The 24,026-nt window shown below is 40.9% G+C and overlaps 1 protein-coding gene across 9 annotated transcripts; it reads left to right on the plus strand.

Annotated features, from left to right (window-relative positions):
* The first annotated feature begins 912 nt into the window (after nucleotides 1-912).
* AKR1A1 (aldo-keto reductase family 1 member A1) lies at nucleotides 913-23,335 on the plus strand. Of its 9 annotated transcripts, none has more exons than XM_088673282.1 (11): nucleotides 4,127-4,215; nucleotides 6,086-6,111; nucleotides 8,419-8,517; nucleotides 9,086-9,181; nucleotides 12,716-12,835; nucleotides 13,221-13,372; nucleotides 14,984-15,179; nucleotides 16,926-17,125; nucleotides 17,976-18,048; nucleotides 20,344-20,430; nucleotides 21,845-23,335. In XM_088673282.1, the coding sequence occupies exons 4-11, from the start codon at nucleotides 9,092-9,094 to the stop codon at nucleotides 21,908-21,910; spliced, it is 984 nt and encodes a 327-aa protein (XP_088529408.1). In that variant the 5' UTR covers nucleotides 4,127-4,215; nucleotides 6,086-6,111; nucleotides 8,419-8,517; nucleotides 9,086-9,091; the 3' UTR covers nucleotides 21,911-23,335. The 9 variants fall into 9 exon arrangements, with proteins under 9 accessions (XP_060132939.2, XP_088529408.1, XP_088529407.1 ...); XM_088673281.1 differs by lacking the exon at nucleotides 6,086-6,111 and adding an exon at nucleotides 6,963-7,068; XM_088673284.1 differs by lacking the exon at nucleotides 8,419-8,517.
* The last annotated feature ends 691 nt before the right edge of the window (nucleotides 23,336-24,026 follow it).

Here is a 24,026-nt window from a genome sequence, read left to right on the forward strand (position 1 = left end):
AGTAGTTGTTGTTTAGTCGTTTAGTCGTGTCCGACTCTTCGTGACCCCATGGACCAGAGCACGCCAGGCACTCCTGTCTTCCACTGCCTCCCGCAGTTTGGTCAAACTCATGTTCGTAGCTTCGAGAACACTGTCCGACCATCTCATCCTCTGTTGTCCCCTTCTCCTTGTGCCCTCAATCTTTCCCAGCATCAGGGTATTTTCCAGGGAGTCTAGTACTAGCACCTAAATTTTTTTTACTAGAAAATGCACTGATTGTAAGTAGTATAAACTTCAATAAAATTGCTTTAAGTCAGTTTTCTGCTGGAATTACAATGCTGAATAGACAATAGTTCCGTTCAAACAGGTTTTATAAAATGGGAGTTGCCTGGATGTGGATTTGTCTATAATCCCAGATTACTTTGGGCTGTTAGCGGTGAGAGAATGTTACTTTACGCTCAGAGACATGTACTATTATTAACCATTGATGTGCACATTATCCTGCAAGGCCAAATAAAGCCACATTTTCAGTCACTTAGCTGTAACTGCTAGCAAACAGAAACTCAGTATTTTGTTGTAGTTACAGGTAGGTAGCCGTGTTGGTCTGAGTCGAAACAAAAAAAAATAAAATTCCTTAAGTAGCACCTTAAAGACCAACTAAGTTTTTATTTTGGTATGAGCTTTCGTGTGCATGCACACGAAAGCTCATACCAAAATAAAAACTTAGTTGGTCTTTAAGGTGCTACTGAAGGAATTTTTTTATTTTGTTGATTCAGCCAAAAACAAAAACAGTGTTTGCAAGATACCAGTGCCATACCTCCTTGTAACCAGGGAGGTGGCATGTTACTGTATAATCTATTTTTCCTATTTTGAGGTTAATTATTTTATAATCTCTGCTATTCATTAGTTAGCCTTATTCACATGAGCCATACTTTTGGCAGTGGCTCATACATGCTGCTTCGAATGGCTTCTTCATCTGTTCTGTTCTCTTCAATTCAGGTATTTATTGTTGCTTTATTTTCTCTCTGCTCAACTTTCTTCCTTATGCAACTTTTCTGTTCCTTTCCTCTGGGATATCTCTTTTTTACTTTGATTCCAAGAGACAGATAACACTGTGGAGAAGTAATCATGTAAGAAGCCAAATGGGGATTTGTTTCTGTACCTCTGAGATGTATGGATTTGGGCCAAATGACTACAGTAATCACGAAGGTTGACTGAGAGAGGAATAATGAATCATTTCAGAGGCAAATAACACCTGCCCCAAGTCCCAGTTGCCTTTAAATGCATGTCAGAGTTTCCATTTTTCAAACATTTATTGAAGCAATATTTCCATTTTAATGCTATGCTACTTCTCAGATATATGCTGCTATAACATTATTGTAAAAAAACAACAGTTTGAATTAGTACATATTATGGAATAACGACACTCAGGACTGGCGATTATACAATCCAGGAGGAGGAAAAACAAGATGGGCAAACTAATTCAATAAATGTTTACTCAGAAGTAAGACACACAAAAAGTTCAATGCACACTTCCAAGTAGGTTTGAATTCATTGAACTCAATGAGGCTTACTTCCGGGTAACTAAGTTTAGTATTGAAACACTGTGCTAGATTAGAAGGATGATCCACTATGATTTTTTTCATGGATTATGTTGCAATAATAATTATCTGAAACTCAGTGTTTAATTCTTTTTAAAACATAATATTATACAGGATAATATTCTTATCTTTTGGGTTTATGTTTAACTTTCTTTTATATGACTTTAATAGTGTACTTGAAATTCGCCACTATAAAATGCTATATGAGAGGGGGGAAGAAAGGATGGATTAATCAGTAACAGCAGAATTAATGTCTAAAGTCCAAGATACATGTACAAGTGTGCAAAATAGTAAGGAATGTGTCACATATTACCAACTCCCTATTCAAAATGAAACAATGTATTTATGTATTTATTCACAAATGTAAATTATATAATATATCTATGTGTAAATTCATAATCTAAAGAGGTCTAGAAACTATCCATTAAAGTATCAATTAGGGAGATCTAGAAAACAATCTGGAATTTTTTTGACTAAGTGAAAGAACTGGAGCTGGTACAAGATTTTTTTGCTGGCTGATGCAGAAAAACAAATCATATAGCACTACCATCACCCAATCCCTAAGGCTGGTCAAGTTATTTTGACACCAGAGGCAGAAAATATGACAAGTCCTTATCCCTTGGAGTAATACACTGGGCACCAGCTTGGCTGCAGGAGTTGCTGGAAGGAGTTGTACAAGATGCTATCCAACCATTTTAGGGACTCCAATCCAGATTTGGGTATGGATGTGTAAGGCAGCGGGTATGGGGATAAATATAGACTTGATTATCAATGGCTGAGTTTGTCAGAAGCAAGTAGCAGATTGAGACTGCAATCCTAACCCCATTTACCTGGTAGCAAGTCCACACTGAGTATAGTAGGGCTTACTTCTGAGTAGGCATGGTTAGTACTGCATTCTTGATCTCCAAACCACCTAAATGAGGCCTGCTGTCTGTTGAAATTCCTTTATCCACACAACTCTTAGGTGCAGGAGTCCTATCCTCTTGCACAGGCACCCCCAAACTTGGCCCTCCAGATGTTTTGGAACTACAACTCCCATCATTCCTAGCTAACAGGACCAGTGGTCAGGGATGATGGGAATTGTAGTCCTGAAACATCTGGGGGGCAGAGTTTGGGGGAGCCTGCTCTTGCATCTGGCTACCTGTATATATAAGTGAATGATTTCTATTCACACCTGTAGAGAAAGGTAAAGCACTGCATTTGAAAACAATTGTGTAGGGGAGGCAAAACATGCCGCTCCAGAGACTAGACCCAGCCTCCATTGCCAAGGGATCTCATTCCTTACCACATTGTGCAATTATGACTAAAACAATGCTTATTATTATGATAGGTGGAGGAGATAACAAAGAAATTTTTTATTTTACAAACACTTATTGAATTTTATTTATTTGTCATACTGGGGAGGAGGGATGTGTCACTTCAGCCCATTCACACATTGAAATAATGCATGTAGGAGATGCAGGGTCAGCACTGTGTAGCTCAATTTGCTGTCAGCTATGCATTTTTGCATTCACTTGAAGAGCCCTTGGCATATACTGACAGACACAGCCTGGTGTGTCTGTTTGTGTGTGTAGGATCCCAGAAACCCCCGGGATCTCCCCTTGGGTGGAACAAGAGCTCTACCTGCACACATATGTATGTGAGGTGGTAGTGGGGCCTGTGACAGGACTATACACTTCAACCTCCACAAACTGCTTTACCATTAAAAAGAAAAACGTGAGTGGGTTCAAGTGAGTGGATTCAAGCATGACTGGAAGTAGAATATAAGGTGGGGTATGTGCAGATAAAGGGGTGTAACCAATGCTTTCCCCCCTGGGGGTATGCATACCCCTAAACATTTTGTGAATCTAAGTTTGGCATCATTGAGGGGCAGTATTTCAGTATGAGTATGAAAATGAGAGTACCCCTAAACATTTTTTAAAGAAAAAAAAACACTGGGTGTAACTATTAAGACAAGGAAATGTTCTGTTTCCTTTATTAAGTTATATGAAACAAATAGGTTGCAGTCGGCAAATCTGAAAGAAACTGAAACTATCAGAGATAGGCAGTTAGGCTTTCAGTCCGACAGGTCTCATCATGCCCTTGAATGCACATTTCTCCCGTGTAAGTGAATGGCTGCAAATCACTTGGAGTCAGACAGGACAGGAGTAAAGATACCTTTTGGCACTGTTTATGTTATCGCTGCCACTGACAATCCTGGTAGTAGCTTTCGCCACATTCCTTATCTAATTATGAACATCTGTCTAGCTTTGATTGAGAAGAGGCAATCCTGGGATGCTCTCCTTTTATCATACCTCTGGTTGCAGCATGACTAGGCAACCCCACCCCCCAGCTGTCGTAGATAATCTACCCAAAATTGTAATGCAAACTTTTCTTCATTAAAGGTTTCTGCCAGATTGTAACGGAAGCGATTTAATTCTACCAAACCCTTTTCGAAAGAGTGGGAATATAGAGCAATAAACTGTTCACGCACCCACGTGGGTTGGAAAATTTTGAGAAGTGAGGAGTGTATACGGCTACATATCAAACCCGGAAACGGAAACGCTGAAGTTGGAGGCCGGGGTAGTTGTTGGTATATTTTGAACTGCGGTGAGGGAAGGGAGCGCTCGAGGACGAGGCGCGCGGCAAACTGGTTGTGAGTTTCCCCGTGGCTAGCTAATCTCTTGCTTTGCCTGACTTGATTGGCGTCAGTCAGATTCGTGTATAATCAGGAGGTGGGGTAGAAAATAGAGGAATCACGCCTGTCCCGGAGGTTCTGCTTTTGAATTTTGACCCCCCCCCTCCCCTTTAGCTGTAAAAGTTGGTGGGTAGGGGATGGAAAAACTGTTGACAGAAGGAGGGAGGGGAAGAAATAACAACAACAACATGTACCACTAACGTGCATTAAGTGCAACGTGGTATTATGCGTGGCGAGTGAAACTACACATGTTTGCATTGAAGTGAGTTCCGCATGGTGTTCTTTCCAACTAAATGTGCATAGGAGTTACGTATTTGTTTGGAAATAAGTCCCATTAAAAGCTGTGGGTTTTTGGCCCCACCCCACCCCGTGAAGGTGTAGAAATATCTGGCTGCATTAAGAGCTATTGGCAGGCGATTCATGTATTCACACCAGTACAATGGTGTCTGTAGTGTACTTTGCAGCGACTACATATCAAAATTTCAGTTGTTTCCACACTTAACAGATATTTAATTATGGGTGCTATAACCACTCTTCCTGGAGATTACTACCAGTGAGCACGCCTCATTCCGGAGTAGCTTAGTTTACCCCTTGGCAGTCCTGTTTAGAAATCCTTGGTAACGTCTGCCAGTAATGAATGCATGGGCAAACCATATTTTTTTTTGAGAAACAGAAAAGGTTAAACTACTAATGTTTGTGGGTTGAGTGCAATGCCTTTTTAATTTTGAAATGGAGGTAACATGTTTGGGGGGTTCTCTATCAAAATGCAGGAAGTCTACATTTTGTATCACATGCCTCTGGGCAAAACTCTGCTCACTTGCCAACACCCACCCACTCCCCATGCATTTCTGTTGCAAGTGGTTGCAATAAACCTTGAGGCAAATGACAAGCATCCAATAGCTAGGAGTGTGGTGTAACAGTCAGCACTATGGCAAGCTGAGGTGCTAAGGGATTCCCTGAAGATTTGCTTGAGCAAGTTCTCTTAATTATTTTGCTAACTCAATTATTCAGGCTGCCTCAATTTGTAGCCTACTTGGTTCAATTAAATTTAAATTGAAAAAGCTAAATTGCTCTGGTTGATCATACTGTATTCACAATTTAACCTGATTCAGAAACCATTTAAAAGAGTGCTTAAAGAAAAAGTTTCGTAGGTGTTATCCTAAACATAATTTGTCTAGAAGCAAGCTAACTAAAACCAGAGGGCATTTTTTCCCCTGGGATTAGTATGTAAACTAATTAGACTTTGTAGTTTCCTCCTGTGTATGTTATGTTCAGTAGAAATTGGGTGTGCATAGGATTGTTGCTCAGAGTACAAATATGCTAATAGTTGAGTTTTGGGGTGGGGAGGCAACAGCACCCCCATGACCCCTATTCCCCTCGCTTGCAGGACAGAGCTGTGTGCATTCTCATAGAATGTATTTTCCCTCACCCCAAACTAGACTGCAGCTCATATGTTTTAGAAGATACTGTCACATCAATAATGTTGTGTGAATCAATTACAGTATTACTTGTAATACTATCGGTTGGTAATTTTGTTTTGGACAGCTTCTGTACTGTTCCTGCACCACCACCCCCAGCTGCCCAAAGTCCTGCGTGCCCTTTGCCCAAGTCTGCTCAGCAATGATTAAAAGTCAACGCTTCTAAATCCACTATTATATCTGCTGGATTATACTTGCTTTCCAAAGCAAACAATTTGAACCAGCGTGGCCTCATGGCTGGTGGTGGGTTAAACTAGCTCCTAGGAACCCTGAACTTAGTTCCTAACTTAGACTGGACTAACTTTGTGGTGTTGGATAAGTCACTATCAGCCTCTGTTTCTATTTTACAGATATAGAGCAACCCTGAAACGTCTTGGTAATATGATAGACTTTGTAAACCATGCACTGTAAAGGATAATTATTTTAGGAGCGATGTCTAGACCAAAGCATAAATGAAAAAATTAATATAACTTGTCTTCGAAACAGAATCAATTACAGCCTTTGCTGTTTTAATTCTGCAATCTATGCACTTTAGCAGCAGTTGGAATTGGGTTTATTTGCCTCTGTGTCAGGTGAAATAAGATGAAACTGCTGGTATCTACTGATCAAGTTACTGATAATATATTATAAGTTGCCCTGGGTTAAAGTTTTGCATTCAAGATTGATGTGCATCTTATCTAAAGTGCAGAGCTGGAATGAATAGTATACATACAGTGCATATATAACTTTATTTGTATGCCACATTTCCACAGTTTTTAAACTACTGTACTGTATGGTCAAGGCAGCTTACAACATGGAAAAATACAGAACTGCAAAATAACACAAGTACTGTAGTAATAATAAATAAAACATTCAAAAAATATGCAACCGTACGGAATAATTTCCACATAAATCACAAGATCTAAAATAAAAACAAAAGAACCAGCGACAACAGCAACAAGATCCCCGTCCCAAAAAAACAAACCCTAAACAGTACCAAGCCGAAGAGTCTGCTCATCAGCTTCTGCTAGTATAGTGAATTACACAATTCAAATCATATAGGTGCTAATTATGCTTTGTCAAATGAGATTCTTGGACATTTTTAAAATACTAAAATGTACTTTTCTTTGCTGGTTGTCCTCCTAAAGGCTTCCATGTCATATTTTCACAGGACAATGAATCAGCATAACCAAGTGGTTAATGTGCTAGCTTTGTACATGAGTTTGAATCCTAGCATGTTGGTTTCAGGGACCTCCCCAGGAATAATGATGAGGCTGAGGCTGCAAGTCATAACCACTTGGTAGTAAATGCCATTGAATTCAATTGGACTTGACTTCTGAGTAATCATGTACAGGTACTGTATAGGGTTGCACTGCAAACCTGTGCGTGCTTCCTTGGGAGAAAAGCCTATTAAACTGAATGGGACTTGCTTATGATTATGTATAGGTTTGTGCTCCACACCTATACTGTATATATATTTGTCCCTTCCAACTCTATGGTTTTATTCTATGATTTTAAAGACAGGGAATCTATGAATATACATAAGTATTGTGAATATATAGTGTGAATAAGAGTTTTAAAGAGGGAGACTCGTTCTGCACACCAAGCCATTGTTTGCATGTAGGCCCTGCAACTTAAGCTCGTTTTCCTCATTGGCAGTATCCAATAGGCATTTATTATTTTATTAGAAATGTAATAGTAGAAGTGTGAATGTAATTTTCATCCTGCCTTAATTGTCTAATGGAGCTGGTGCTTAAATGGAGGAAGCAGTTTCATGGGACAGCTGATCTCAGCAAAAGCGGAGGAAGTTGACGGAGACTGGAATCTCTTGAAGCATAATTTCCTTTTACAATTCAGCCAGCAAAGCAGCTTTTAGATCACATTGGAGGATGTTCCTCTTTGATAAAATACTTTTCAATCGGCACAAACACGCACAGTAAGTCAAGGGACATGGGTGGCGCTGTGGTCCAAAACACTGAGCCTCTTGGGCTTGCTGATCAGAAGGTTGGTGGTTCGAATTCATGTGATGGGGTGAGCTCCCGTTGCTCTGTCCCAGCTTCTGCCAACCTAGCAGTTCGAAAGCACACCAGTGCAGGTAGATAAATAGGTACCGCTGCATTTGGAAGGTAAACAGTGTTTCCGTGTGCTCTGACTTCCGTTACGGTGTACTATTGCGCCAAAGCAGTTTGTCATGCTGGCCACATGATCTGGAAAACTGTCTGTGGACAAACGCTGGCTCCATTGGCCTGAAGAGTGAGATGAGTGCCACACCCCATAGTTGCCTTTAACTGGACTTAACCGTCCAAGGGTCCTTTACCTTTACCTTACCTTTACCTTAAACTAATCCAACAAAGAGTCAAGCAGAATCCCTTTTAATTACTTTCAGTTCTATGCACATGCACTTGGGAGTAAGACTGCAGCTGAATTCAGTGAAACCTGCATCTGAATAAAAATCCATTGAATCTGCAACTTTCAGGCAATGGGTGTGAAAGAAACAGGGAAGGAGTTAGTTAATGGTGTTATATTGTGTAAGTTTTGGACATCGAACAGAAAGTTGAGAATGAAAACCTGATATTGCTCTGTAGATCTGCTTGTTATGAAATCAGGCTCTGACCATGGCTTTGGGACAGACCAAGAGACCTTGCCTTTATATGCTTCCCTAAGTTTGTCAGAAGATAAACTGATATCTTGTTCTGATAACCAGCAAGCATTAAGCTACAGGTACAGACCTGGCAGCCACCTTATGCGCAGATTTCTTCATTGAAGTGCACAGACTTACAATATCTTCAAGTTACATCCCAAGGTACACGGTGGGGGGAGGAGAGGGTATGGGCTTGGGGAATACTTTGCCTGAATCCTTGTGGTCATTCCTTTCTATACTCAGACTTGCAGTATCCATCCTTAACTTTTTGTAATAAAGCAAACTCTTCTAATTTATAAGGAATAACTTGAGCTGCACCTCTTATTTAAGGAAAGCCTGTATTTACTAGCAGCAAAGGCACAGCTCTCCCACCCTGCAGGTTACGCCTACAGTGATCCCTCTTAATATGCTGTTGGTTTTATAAAGATTTATATAGATTTTGGGTGTGGGTGGGTGGGTGGGCATCTGTAGATGTTTTTAAATTGTTGTAAGCCACTGTGAACATCGTGTCTGCCATGGAAGGGCAGGATTTAAATTTTCTACATGACATGAATAAAATTTATAAAATGTAATATAATCAATCCTATTATATATTTACACTTTGCATTCCACTCTCTCTGTTTCAGCTTAAATAAGAATAATGTCAAGTCTACTACACATTCTGTTCTGTGTAGCGAAACAAATTGGTATAGCGTCCTAGTTAATATTTATATTATTGCATTTATTTTAGGTAAAGATGTCTTCCGAGGCCAATTATGCTTTGCTTCATACTGGGCAAAAGCTGCCTTTTGTTGGATTGGGTACTTGGAAGAGTGACGCTGGACAGGTAAGACGTGAATTTAGTGTTTGAAGGACAGGGCCGGCCCTATGGCCAGGCTGGGTGGCGCAGGGCGCCTGCCCGCCAGGGGGGTGCCGCACAGCTGCGCCCGCCCGCCACGCAGCAGCACCTGCGGCAGCCGCGCTGCACATTGCGTCCGCCCGCCCGCCGTGCTGGGAAACGGGGCGGGGGGCGCTGGAGGGATCCGTCGCGCCAGGGCGCCAGATATGCTTAAGACGGCCCTGTTGAGGGAGGGGAATTCTAGAACTCTGTGCTAAAACCATTCAGATTTTTTTTTCTTTTAATCTGTGGCTGCATAGAAAGGTAAGGTTGCATGACCAGGAGCTACTGTATGTACTCTGTGCAGATAGAACATTTTTCAGTTTCTTAATTGTGATTAAATGACGGAGTTTTCCTCAGGCACATACATGCATGTTGTGTTAGGAGCAAGATGTAATAGAGAAGAGCACAATTACTTTTCTGGCATTTAAGCATGATACTGAGTAAATGTGTTCATCCAAGAGCAGCAGTCATGAAGAATAGAGATTGTGCATAGAAAACATCAACCTACTTGTTGCACCTCCCCCTTCTCTCTTCATTTTTGATATGAAAGTGCAAATGGATATTGAACTGAAATGGCTATCCTGAATGTAGATATACGGCAATGCAGAGTCAGTTCATGTTCTGATTGAGCTGGACATGAAATGTGGATTCTTGAAAGTTAGGCATATAGGCATGTACTTTCTTACATCTCATTGGTATGACATCTCTGTCCGTAGGAGTAGTGCGGTTATAACTTTGATGTTGTGACTGGTACATGTGAAGCCCTTCACAAATATTTTAAATCATGATGAGATGTTGGAGGCAGAGATGTTGGATGGGTATGGCATAGTGTCCACTTGAGTCTGAGTCCATGTGCAATAGTGGCATGACTTAGTGATGCACTTTCATCTAGCAGTGAGAGACGTGCCACTGAGGTTCACCACGGAAGAGTCCAGAAGTCAAATTCTACCTCAGCCACAGACCTGCAGAGTGTTTCTGGAAATTGTAGCTCTGTGGGAGGTAAATTACAGTTCCCAGAATTCTCTGGGGGAAGCCATGTGGTGTGAATGTGACCTTAATTCACATCTTTGCTTGTCCATTTGAACATGGGTTGGAACTGCCTCTGCCTCTGAATTCTCTTGCACCATCTTTTATTTAATACCTCTGTACTGATTGATTTTGCACATTCCAAAAGCAAGATAAAGAAGGAGGAAGAACACCCACTTTGCATAAATTTTATAGGTCCTATTAAACAGCCAGACTCCACTTCACTGAAGTGCCATTTGCTGGCTCTGCTTTTTCAGTGCAGTTCTAGATTCTTACAACTTAGTGGGGTCCAAGATTCCTTTTGAAGGGAGGCCAGTCATGTTACTAGTCGCAATGCATTTTATTAGTCTCTTTTTCGGTCTGACCCAGAGTTCTGCCTTGGTGGGAGGACACTTTTCCCCCCTCAACTTGGAAGAAAAATGGTTAGGAGGAGTGGGAAATAAGGATTTATCAGGAACCAACAAGCAGGGAGTACATAGTCTTTATTTCGCCTTCCTGTAACTAATAGAGTAGCTTCAACATGGACTCTGAGGAGAGGCTAATTTCCAGTCACAAGGCATGAAGCTTTGCATTCACTTTCTCCTTTGCACAAAAAAAGGGAGCCAGCTAGGGAAACTTAAGAATGAGATTAAACATTCTTTGGCATTTTAAATGTGTTTGTGGGAAGGGAGGGGGCAACTGGTCTGTTCTCTGTATTTTGTGTTCTCATTTTGTACATTTTTGTTGTGAACCACCCTGTGATCTTCAGATGACGGGCAGTATACAAATTTAATTAATAATGATAACTATAATAATATCTTCAGGCACTGATAATGGAGGTGACATTTTTGCATAATATGTTTTTAAATGTTTAAAATCAAAGTAATGATTTATTGATAATTGCTGGCATCCAAAACTGGTTCTCCTGCTCTTGATCCCATTGCAGCTGCAATGCTTATTAGGTGTAGACAGAACAACCAATTTAAATAACATGTTTTAAAGCTTTATTTGTCTTTATTTTACTTCATAAAACGAAATGTATATACAACTTGATTGTTAAACAAAACGAAAACCTCAAAGCAGTTTACAAAGCTTTAAAGGCATCTGCAAGTTTCATCTTCAGTAGAATTGCTCTCATTTGGTAGTGTGCCACATTTAATTTTTCTACAGTGATGACAACGCCTTGTGTAACCTGAAGTGTGTTGCAACAATTTCATAAGCTGAACTTCCATTCACAGTGTATTTATAGCGACTTTCTGAATAGGAATGGTGACCATAAAATGAATCATGCCAAGGCTAGAGTTAAAGTGAGGGAAACAGAATTATTTTATCATTGTGACTAAGGGAAACTGATTTCTAATTAATGTGGCTTTTTAGAACATCAGAGCGTTTGTGACACTTTATCCATTGCCCAGGCTTCCAATAAGCAAAAGGAAATTAAATCTAAGAGGCATCAGAGGCTCTGATCTTTTTCATTTTTTAACCCCCCCAAAAAAAACTAAAACCAAAGGCTCTTATCTTCCTTTTGTGAATATTGTTTCATCTTTCAAAAAATAATGCAGGAGCTTTATCAGATGAAACATCATTTAGGTATATTATTTATTCTATCATTGCCACGGAAACCTTTGCTAAATGTTGTTTGTTCTTTTAATTGGAGAACTGGATAAAAACATTGCTTAAAAACAATAAAATAGGCATAGTTCCGGTGGGTGGAGGACAAGGAGAGAATGAGAGAAAATGTATTGACCTTGCTGAGAATCACTTACATATACATCATCTCTTTGTGGATGTGCAACCAGACAATGAGACTTGTGGTAGTAGATGATGTCAGTGCTCAAGGTGGCATACATAATTCTTCCCTCCTCATTAATTCCCCACAGCACAGTGAGGTAGGTTAGGCAAAGAGGTAGTGACTGGCTTAGGGTCACCCAGTAAAGGAAGAAGAAGAAGAATTTATTATTGGCCAAGTCCAGCATACTTGGAATTTGTTTCGGCTACATTGCAATGTAAACATACACACACTGTTCCACTGACAATACAAATAAGCAAAGAAAACCCACCCATAATTGACCTCCCCTTCAGCTACACATCTACAAAATTTAACTGTCATTGGCACAAGGGAAAAAACTGTTCCTGTGCCTGGCCGATTTTGTATATGAAGACCTGTAGCAATGTCCAGATGGGAGTAAATCTAGCAGATGATGACCGGGATGTAAAGGATCTGCTGCAATTCTCTAAAGCTTCATGGCCAAGTGAAGACTTGAACCCTTGCTATTTAGCATAAATCACCTTAAAGTGTAAAGGGAAAAGGATAAAAATAAATGCAAATTTCTCATTTTATAAAATTATGAAGCTTTCTCCAAGATGTATAGGCCTTTTGTCACAAGTTCTTGTAGATTTGGAATGGCACTGTCGGCTAAAATGAAGCAGATGTCCCCACATTCTTATGCAACAATCTCCCTATTTTTCTTATAGGTGAAGGAGGCAGTAAAATATGCCCTTAGTGCTGGCTATCACCACATTGACTGTGCTATGGCTTACAGCAATGAAGCAGAGATAGGCGATGCTCTGCAAGAGATGGTTGGAAATGACAAGGTAAAAAAAAGGAGCGAGAATATTGCTGCTGGAAAAATGCTGGGTGGGTGGAAGTTTCATGTTTATTTCAGATTGGCTCTGCTTACAAAGTGTAATTACATCTCCATATAAACCTACCAAGATGGCAATCAGCTATTGTTCCTGCTGTCTGCTGTGTGTTCGTGGGCTCTGTTGCTTTGACATTCTGCCTATCCCTTTGCTAAATGTCCTTTTGCTGCAAAATAATTCATAGGACACATTAAAAATATGTCTGTGTTGTTCTGTTGACTCTGGAAATGAAGCTTCCTTAGCATAATAGCACAGAAGGCACACACAAAAATCTAATCCAAGGGATGAGAAACTTCTTGAGCACTGAAAATATTCCCTTCCCCATTCTTTCTAAAAGGCCATTAAGAGGGAAGAGCTGTTTGTGACTTCCAAGTTATGGAACACCAAGCACCACCCAGAAGATGTGGAGCCAGCTCTAAAGAAGACCCTGGAAGATCTAAAACTGGAGTACCTGGACCTCTACCTCATGCACTGGCCACACGCCTTCGAGTGAGTGTCTGTAGGAAGGAAATGTGGAACATGAAACCATAGCAGCACTTGGAGGGTGTGGGAGGGTCAGATATCTTTCACCATCTGCATAAATAGGAATTTGTTGTCACAGAATGATGAGCCAGCCCTGTTACCCCTTCTGTTCCTCAGGTTTACAACAAACACAGTTCATTTTGTTTGCCTTCGCTGTTGAGGGTTTGAGATTCTTCTTTTTTTTCCAAAAGGAAAAAAAGGGAGGAAACAAAAGCCTAATAGATGAAAACAAATTCTTAAGAGGCCTATAGAAAAGAAACCTGTGGTCCTTCAGATGTTGGTAGATGCTAACTCCCATCAACCCCAACCAAATAGTGAGGAGGGATTGTGAGAATTGTAGTCCAAACACAACTGGAGGACCATAGGTTCCCCATCCTGTTTTGTGCCAGCTTCTAGATTCTGTGCTGTTATAACCAAAGCTGTGGATTTATGGGAGTTACTTTTCCAAGGCCTAAGATGGTTAGTCATAACTCAATTTATACTGCCATAAATTTGGTATGAGCTTTTGTGTGCCTGCACACTTCTTCAGATACACTGAAACAGAAATCACCAGACCCTTATATATAGTGAGAGGGTGGGGAGGGGTATTACTCAGAAGGGTGGTGGGAATGGGTGATTGGCTGATAGGTGTGGTAAACCTGTGGACGACTGTTAATGACTGCAATTGGTCCTACAGGAAAAAGCAAGGGGTGAGATGGCTAAAAATAGCTTTATCATGTATAATAAGATAAGAATCCAATGTCTCTATTCAGACCAGGTCTCTCCATGGTTTTAAGTTTGGTAAAAGGTAAAGGTAAAGGGGCCCCTGACCATCAGGTCCAGTCGTGTCCGACTCTGGGGTTGCGGCGCTCATCTCGCTCTATAGGCCGAGGGAGCCAGCGTTTGTCCGCAGACAGCTTCCGGGTCATGACAAAGCTGCTTCTGGCGAACCAGAGCAGCGCACGGAAACGCCGTTTACCTTCCCGCCGGAGCGGTCCCTATTTATCTACTTGCACTTTGATGTGCTTTCGAACTGCTAGGTTGGCAGGAGCAGGGACAGAACAACGGGAGCTCACCCCGTTGCAGGGATTCGAACCACCAACCTTCTGAGTTTGGTAATAAGTTGCAATTCAGCAATTTCTCTTTCCAGTCTATTTCTAAAATTCTTTTGTAATAAGACAGCTACTTTGAGATCTTGTATAGAATGTCCTGGGAGACTGAAGTATTCTCCTACTGGTTTCTCTGTCTTGTGATTCCTGATGTCAGATTTATGTCCGTTTATCCTTTGGTGTAGGGTTTGGCCTGTTTGTCCAGTATAGAGAGCTGAAGGGCACTGTTGGCATTTGATGGCATACACAATGTTAGAAGATGAGCAATTAAATAGTCCTGAGATGATATGTTTGTATGGGTTGGTTTTTAGTTAACAATTAATAACTACATATCAACTACTTGACCACATTGTAAGTGGTAAAGGAGAAGAGCTTGTTCTGGATCTGGGTCATATGACATGGGATTTTAGCAGTACTTCTAATGAGTTGAACTTAAATAGACTTAAGATTGTTCTAGTTATCTCTTTGCTGTGCATATTTTTTATAATAGACGGGGGGACAACCTCTTCCCCAAGAATCCTGATGGCACAATGCGCTATGACTACATTGACTACAAAGAAACTTGGAAGGCGATGGAGAAGCTAGTGGAAAAGGGTCTGGTGAAAGCCATTGGGTTATCAAACTTCAATAGCCGTCAAATTGATGATATCATTGGCATAGCTTCTGTAAAGCCAGCTGTGCTACAGGTAAGGCAGATGCAGAAAAAGAGGGAGCAGGTTACTTTCTGAGATGGTTTTCTTGGCAGGGGAGAGAAGGTGGGCCATAAGGATGGATGTTTCTGTTGGGCATGGGGTGGCTGTGCCGTGGAACTGCCCCTGCAGAATGGAACATCCTGTACAAAAAAGCCTGTTTGACTCTTCTAAGAAAGGTTCAAGTAGTTGGGACTTGCAGTTTTTATTTAAAGCGACTGATTACTCTTAAGTGTTGGTTTCCTTTTAATATGAGAAATGTGATCAGAATAGCCCAGCTTTCCCACTCTTACATTATCAAGATTTCTCTTTGCTTTGGTGGTTTTGTTTTTAGCTTTGCCCATGATGTTTGAGGTTGTTATTTTGAGGAAGCATGACTAGGGTAGGGGTTTGACTCTTTCTCCTCACTCCATTTCCCTGATTTAAATTGGGCCCCCAACCACCACAGCCAAACACAAATGAACAAGCGCATCCTATGCCAACCCCCCGACCTCTCTCACTAACAAAGGAGCACAAACGAACAACAGAAAACCTGCAGGACCAACGCTGACACTGAACCCCTACACATACCAAGGAAAATAGAAACATCGGCACCCCACCCCACCCACCTACCTCTCCCCCCCTTTTCTTCCTAATGTCTTAACAGTCAAGCTTAATGTGTAAAAACAATGCATGGAAAAGAATATGAGACATTGTACTACCTTTGTAAACCAAGAAAATCCTTAATAATAATAAATTGGGCCCCCAACATATTGTTTGCTCCTTGGCAGAAAGTGAGGAGTAGAGAGAGAAGTAATGCATTTAAAGTGGATCTCTTGACAAAAAGATGTGATAATTTGAGTGAATGGGTACTTCAGATTCACATGAGACATTAGTCATCTTTAAACTTATTTTTCATAACATACTAGTGGTTCTGGTACCCAGTTTGAGAATTAACTGTGATAGATCCTGGTGAAGTGCTTTCACCAATTTGCTAAAACGTGTGATCAATAACCAGAATTCTTGTGGCAAAGGAAAGGCTAGTGTAGTGCTGCAGACTCATTGCAGACTCTGAGTGGCTTGCATGATCCTCCGCAACAGAGACATTTGTTTGTTTGTTTTTTAAAAACCCTCTCTTAATAATGTTCTCCTTTCAACATTGTTTTCAGCATGACACAACCGGTCTCACAGCATTCCTTACAGTATTTGCAAACGAGAGTCTGGTAATAGAAGGCATTTTGTAAAGCAATAGGGAACCTTAAGATCAGGTGTCATGAGAAAGGAAGGGAAGCCAAAACTTGATTCAGGAAAATATATACTTTTTTATACAAAATTTCTATAATGGCATAAATGGTTTTACAAAGCTGTTATGCCTGGAGAGTGTGTTATCTGTATTTTGTCTTAAAATAAGCAGGACTGCTGAATAATAAACAGATTGCAGATTCTAGCTAGTATGTGTAGTAAAGGAAATGTTATCGGCCCCTGCAGGGTGGAGATAAGGAAATGGTCAATGACTTGGGTTATTCTACTCCCTTAATCCAGCCCCAACCGTGATCAGTCTTGCACTTCTGCTTTAGAATGTTTATGCTACAAGTGGGAGGGTTTCCTCTAAGAGCAGGAATTATGTGACTTGTGAATGCCATTCTGCCGTTTCTGCCAATATATGAATTGACCTGCACCTGTCTTTCCTGCTTCTGCAGTGCAGGTGGGTGTCCCCCTCTCTTTAGCAATCTTCTCATTGCTGTATACTGCTTTTTTAAATAGGTGGAATGTCACCCTTACCTTGCCCAGAATGAACTGATAGCTCACTGCCATCAGAAAGGGCTGGTGGTAACTGCTTATAGCCCTCTTGGTTCCCCTGACCGGATGTGGAAGCACCCAGATGAACCTGTGTTGCTGGAAGAACCTGGGATAAAAAAGCTAGCTGAAAAATACAGCAAATCTCCTGCTCAGATTCTTCTCAGGTAATAGCAGGCTAGAATTTGGTAGAGGACATGGTGAGGACTTATTGGAACAAATGGATCTTTTTGGTTTTTGTGCGAATTCACTATGAAGTTTGTTTTAGCCCAAGGGGTGGGAAACATCTGCTGTTCCCCGCCCCCTCCCCAGGCAACTGTTGCAGGGCTACAACTCCTGTCTGAACAGCCAGCATAATGAGCAGGTGGTCCAGAATTATGAGAGTTGTAGTCAAGCAACACCTGGAGGTTCCTCATCCTTGTTTTTGCCAAAATGGTCTGTTTAGCTGACTTTTGCTTCTAAATGGCAATAAAGCATTTTAAGCTGCCTCTCCTATTTCCTATTTTGGCCTTTCAAAGGGCTGAAAGGTTATGGTGAGCTGTAGGCTCTAAGTGGATTCAATACTCTGCAAGATAGAGTCAGCTCCTGGTAAGAGAAGAGATACTGGAGGAAACAAAAGCTCCCCAAGTGAGAAAGGAGAACTTTATACCGGAGAATATGCTGGAATTTCTTGGCTATATTGCAGTCATTATCAAGGCCCAAGTGGGCTCAACTTTTCAAAAATAACCATTGATTTTGAGAATCCATTCTGAGGTTTCTCTGAAAGGAGCTGCTTTGGAGCTCTGTCTTGCTCCCCAACAACTGAGCTTTCCCAGAGCTTAGAGCTCTGTCTTCTTAAGATTATGCTGTGTCACACTCTGAGCCCTGAAGATGCCTTAGAAGGCATGAGAGGCCTGTAGAAACAAAGAGGATGGCAGGAGTGGCTGTGGCATGTACTATTTTGCTACCTGGATCGACTATTTTGGATTGTATTTAGACACTGGAGGAATCACAGCTTCTCCTTTAACTCTGTAATAGATGGCAAGTACAGCGCAAAGTGGTCGTCATTCCCAAAAGTGTTACTCCTGCTCGCATCCTCCAGAATCTCCAGGTGAGTGAGGCCTCCTGCCAGGCCTTTCAGAAACAGCACTGCCTTGGCTTGCACTACTAAGCCTTCTACTCTCCCTTTCTGACATTGTTTAAGTAAGGTGTGGTCCTACCATGTAGTAGTTTTATATAGCCAATGCATGCATATTTACCATTTCCAGTTCATTCTGTGCAGCAACCACACCGTGCAGTAGTTGATCAACTCTTTTTCTACCATATGTATCAGCAGTGGCTTATCTGGGTATCTGATTTTTAGAGATGAGAGCATACTAGTTTAGCACATCCAGTCTTTGTAATCTACATGTTCAGTCTGCTGCAGCTGACCCTCAATTGTGTGCATTCATTGCCATCTGTTTCCAGTGCCTTAAATGGATTTTCCTTTCCAGCTTTGATTTGGGTGGCTGTATTCTCTTAAAGCTTCACTTCAAACAATTTTAATTGTGCATGTTCCTTTTGGATTTAAATGAGTTCACCATAATCTTTGATCTTTTTCTCCAGGCCTTTTCTCTATAGTCCAGGCAAAAATAAATCTGTGCCCTCCCCATTTTGAGAGTATTGCTGAAAAATTACTCCGTAATTTTATCACTAAGCCAGAACATGGCTTTTCAAGTGCTATTAAAATGAAGTTCCGAAGCATGTTGGCAATATTACAGTGTTTTTGGGAAGATCCTCCCAAATGCTTTGGATTGTGTGTGTTGGAGTGGAGGGACTAGGAAGTTCCACTCTCTAGGATGACAGCAGGCAGGATTAAGGTTACCTTCATTTCAAGGAAGCCGATTTATTTCCTGCCTCCGAAAAGACAGCAGGTTTTGCTTTTGCTTGAGATTAAAAAAATAAAACACAAAAATTGCATGACAACTACCAAACAGTGACAGCAACTCCATCTCCTGCATAGCAAAGTCAGGCAGGAGAGGTGAAAAGATGAGCTGGACAGGTACTCTCTCAGAAGCAGATCATTTAACTTTCATTCCAGCTTCACTACTGAATGAGAGGGCTTTGTGTTGGGCAACACTGGCTTTGCTGAAGAAGCCTATGAGAGTTCTTCCTGCTGCACCCCCCTTCACCCCCCCCCTGTCACCATGGCCAGGCCTTCAGCTGGTGCTTAACTAGATTTGAGAAGGCTACGAATGAGAACTCCCTGAAGGAAGTTAGAACTTTTTTCATTGGTCATTTTTGTGTCTGAAGATTTGTGGAGGGTGGCCAAACCTCATATCACTAAATAAGTCTTCCCTAGGGAATTTGATTCTTGTGTCTAGCAACAAATTCAGGCTTCTGTTATTGAGGAAGAAACTGCCCTCTATCTTGAGGAAAGCAATAATAGCCAGTCCTGCCTTTTATTATATGCTCAAGGGTTGTAGAGCAGGCTATTTGAAATTATTTAGCTTGTGAGCAGAGAGGGTTTCCCTAGTGTCTGTTTTCCATTGCAAGCTGATGTGCACAAATGGTTCTCTCTCTTATTTCCAAAGGCTGGGTTTGTTTTATAAATTCCATGCACAGTGGCCTTGCAAGGAAGCCCTTGCTTTTGGAGGAAGTCATCCATCTTAATTCTGCCTCCTGTCAACCCAGAGAGAGTTGCTTCCACCTAATCTCTGCTATTCAGCTCCTTAAGGAGATTTGCTGATAAAAGAGGAGCAAAATTTGTTTCTTTTCCACTGAGTCTTTAGTAGAGGAGATGCAGTAAAGAAGCATACTTCATATACACCAGACATGCAGAGTAGCTGAAAACATCTTAAAGTGGTTTAAAGCTGTTTTTTTAAAATAAGAGAGCAGTAAGTAAAGCGCGGGTGGCGCTGTGGGTTAAACTACAGAGCCTAGGGCTTGCCGATCAGAAGGTCGGCGGTTTGAATCCCTGAGATGGGGTGAGCTCCCGTTGCTCAGTCTCAGCTCCTGCCAACCTAGCAGTTCGAAAGCATGTCAAAGTGCAACTAGATAAATAGGTACCGCTCTGGTGGGAAGGTAAACAGTGTTTCCGTGTGCTGCTCTGGTTTGCCAGAAGCGGCTTTGTCATGCTGGCCACATGACCTGGAAGCTGTATGCCGGCTCCCTCGGCCAATAACACGAGATAAGCGCCACAACCCCAGAGTCTGTCATGACTGGACCTAATGGTCAGGGGTCCCTTTACCTTTAAGTAAAGAAAATGCTTATTTGGTCCATCTTTTGCACAATGTAAGATTAATGCTAACCTACTCAATATAAGGAATGCACTGTGACTAGAAAGGCAGGGTAGAGAGGGTTGTGGATTAGCGTGAGTAAAAATCATATCTTAAATAAGGAATAAAGTATTTGCTTCTGGTTTTAGGTGTTTGACTTCAACCTGACAGCAGAAGAGATGAGCTTTATTGGGAGCCTGAATAAGAACTGGCGATATATTGTTCCAATGGTTACGGTAATGTTGCCTCTTGCTCTCTAAGGCATTTTCACCATAATTGAGGCTTTGTATCATTCACCTCCCACGAGGGTGTTCAACATTCTTAACACCCTTCTTATTCATTTATACCTTAGTAACTGGCATTCAAACAAAACAGCTGAAGTAGAACTTGGGGTAACCCATTGTGTAGATGACAAGCTATTTACTTAACATGGCAACTTCTTGTGAATGCTATTGGCTAGCAAGCAGTGCATCATTTGATTTGATTTTTAAAACAGGTGTCAAATGTGTTGGTGTTTTTTAGTTGTAAATTAGGCTTAAAAGAATAAAATGCCCTAGATCCAGGTTTGGGGCAAATACTCTTTGGTGAAAGAGCCCCAGAAAAGATTCAAAATCACAAAACGAGCAGTAAAGTGTGGGAATGTAGACTGTTAGATCTTTAAAATAACCCCTTCTAAGTTTATTTCAAAGCTCTTACGTACTTCCTCTTTGTGAAGGAGACCACACATTTGGTAAGCTGAAAATGGTTTACTTACAAATTCAACAGCAGGAAGAAAAGTATCTTAGGTTGTCTGATGAGAGGGCTGGTCCTGGTAGTGGAGGATATGTGATAAAGATAGAGGATTTTCCTTCTGTGCAAAAATAGATCAGATATTTTTCCTTGCTAAGAGTGATGGATGAAGAGAATAAATTACTAATTTGTCCTTGGGAAGTTCTGTAGGTTTCATTTTGCTCCCCCCACCCCAATCTTCTAATACAATATTTAATGAACAAGAAATTTTTAAATTTGCTTTTGTGATGGTACAAGCTGTATTGCCTGTGTTGCATGCCCCCTAGTGGCTCCTGAGATGAGGAAGAAAACTATTCTTTATCAATAGTTAATCAACGTTATTAATAGTTATCAACGTTAGCCAAGGGTTTCTCTAAAAGCATCATGTTGCCTTCTCGTCACCCTTAATGGCTTCCCTTTTCTCTGCGCTCTGTGGGTGGGTGGGTGGGTGGGTGTGGTGTATCCTTCAAAACATGTTCCATTTCCCCCAGTTTAATCATATCCACACCTATAAACAATCTCATTTTACCATATGCAAAACTACATTCAAAACTTTCTGTCATCTTCATTGGAGACTTGTTCGCATGCTCCCATGTCATCAGTGTGCTTTATAAAAGGGCCTCAAGTTGGGATCAATGCTGTTTCATTAGATTCATGGCCCGTACTCAGCTCAGTAGGATTAATTCTAATTTTGCCTTGCTAGTATATCCAACATTCTATTACTTTAAGTTGCAATTGCTATAGAAGATAACTGCTCTTTTGGTCAGCTTCTGTTAGCTATGACAGTTTTCCCACTGGTTATGCACATGCACCTGAAAAATAGCATTCATTTTCTAGAATACCTGTAACAATTGTACTTCCTTTTCACTTTATCTTCTACAGGTCGAGGGCAAGCTTGTTGCAAGGGATGCTGGACACCCCCTCTACCCTTTCAATGATCCCTATTAACTCCAGTAGTTTAGAAGACAGAAGATAGAATTTTACACAAGACTGCCATGGGTTATTAGACTTTAAAAGATGTTTCTGGGATTATTTTTTTGTGTGTGGCCTTTATTTGTTTCTACATGTTTATAAAGAAATGAATGAGAGGAATAGAGATAAATTGCAAGAGACATGTGTAAGCCTTAAAACTAAATGCACAAGTTTGTAAGTCCCACCTTGGTCCAAAATTATGCTTGTGCTATGACAGCAGTGTTAGCCTGATTTAACACTGAATGTGCTCTAACATCACAAGCCTGCTTGCAGTGAACATAATTTGAAACAGAATGTGCTTGATATTGCTACTACATTTAATGCTAGATGGAAATCATTAAGCCCATTGTGTATTAACTGAACCATCTCCACCAGCCATGTATGAACCCCCAGGAGGATAGTTTAAAACGACCTTTTCACATTTTTCTGTCAATCTTTTCCAAAGTGCCCTCCCTTTTTACATATGTATGTATGCATGTAATGGAAGACCTTCTTTAATTAATTTTATTTGATTTTAAATTGTTTTTCTTTCCCATAAAGAAGAGAACAAAAAAGAAACCAGAAAGGGAGAGGGAAAAGTAGACAAAGCACTACACGTAATCATAATCGTCACTAGAATCCTGTAACAGATCACACCTCATAGTGACCCATCTTGCAAACAGGTCTATATATGGAGTCCAAATGTCTGAGGACTTGCCAGTCTGTCTCCTATGAAGAGCCACTTCTTCATAAGCAGCTACTGTAAACCAATCTTCTGATCATTGTACTATTGATGGGATTGAAAATTATTTCTAGTGTTGAAATACCAGCTGTTTTGCTGCCAAAGTGGTGCTCATGATTTGGCTATGCAGTCCTTCAGTGAAGTGCCACGCCATGGAGATGTCTACAACCATGAAATTCTGATTTTTCATTTTACAAAAGGGAGCACAGTCACCCACTCCCTTTCATATTCTCTAGCTCCCTGTTCCCCTCCTCCCTCAACTTAACAAAAATCCAACTCAGTGTTATTCAGGATGTCCTTGTATAGAAAAACTGTATTTTGTGTGCGGGGCTGAAACAATCAAATCCTCTAGTATTCCTGGTAACTTGGATACACATTATGTCCAAACATGCACACAGGTATCTTATACTGGAGTTGAAGGGGTACAAGTGTTTTTAAGGTAACTTTCAGGTTGCTGCAGTAGGTTAAAGCGTTTTGAATTAAAAGCAGACATATATTGCATCTTCAGGGATCCAGATCCAAAATACAAGCAACAGTTTTGTTATTAGTATTTTTCTTAGTAAAATTGTCAGCTGTCTGGGTATATTGATATAATGATTCCCTTGGTTTGGGTCTTAAGATACCTTGTCTGAAAACCTATATTGTCTTTTTGGTAAATATATTCAGCTTTGTATCTGCTAGCAAGTGTGTATACGTCTGATACTATTCTCAAGGAAGATTCACCTAGGTTGCAGTATGCTGTGGCTAGTGCACTCTTTGATACAGTGAGCAACTGCATAGCTGTCAAGTTTTCCCTTTTCTTGCGAGGAAGCCTATTCAGCATAAGGGAATTTCCCTTAAAGAAAGGGAGAACTTGACAGCTATGCAACTGCTGCATGTTAATGTGAGATTAAGAACATAAGAACCCTGTTGAATCACATCAAAGGCCCACCTGACCCAGCAGGGGTGGTCCTCTGCAACATTTGACCCCCTCAAGTTTCTGAACACTGGGCTTTGGGAAGGAGGTGTGAGGGCTCTGGCAGGGTCACACAGTCCTCCTGTCTCCTTCCCAAAGCCTGGTTAGCGCTTTCCCAGCTCTTTATTGAAGAACTTCAGAAACATGCCTATGCAAGCTGTAAGGGAGAATCAAAAAAAGTGTGAGACTGAAGAGAAGATGTGTAAAGTTAAACTAGCCAAAAAAAGAAAAGAAAAAAGGCTGAGATATTTCCCCATGTCACTGGTGCCAACATGCACCACAACCACTAACATCTACAACCTTTGCATTAGGCAGGCAATTTACCTTATTTAATGAATGAAGTTCAGCCTATGAAAGTAAAGACCCAGCAGGATGACATTTAGGTAGGTAGAAGCTTTTAGCAGGGAACTAATGAC

This window comes from Zootoca vivipara, chromosome 7, assembly GCF_965207765.1.
Source record: "Zootoca vivipara chromosome 7, rZooViv2.hap1.1, whole genome shotgun sequence".
Lineage (NCBI taxonomy): Eukaryota > Metazoa > Chordata > Lepidosauria > Squamata > Lacertidae > Zootoca > Zootoca vivipara.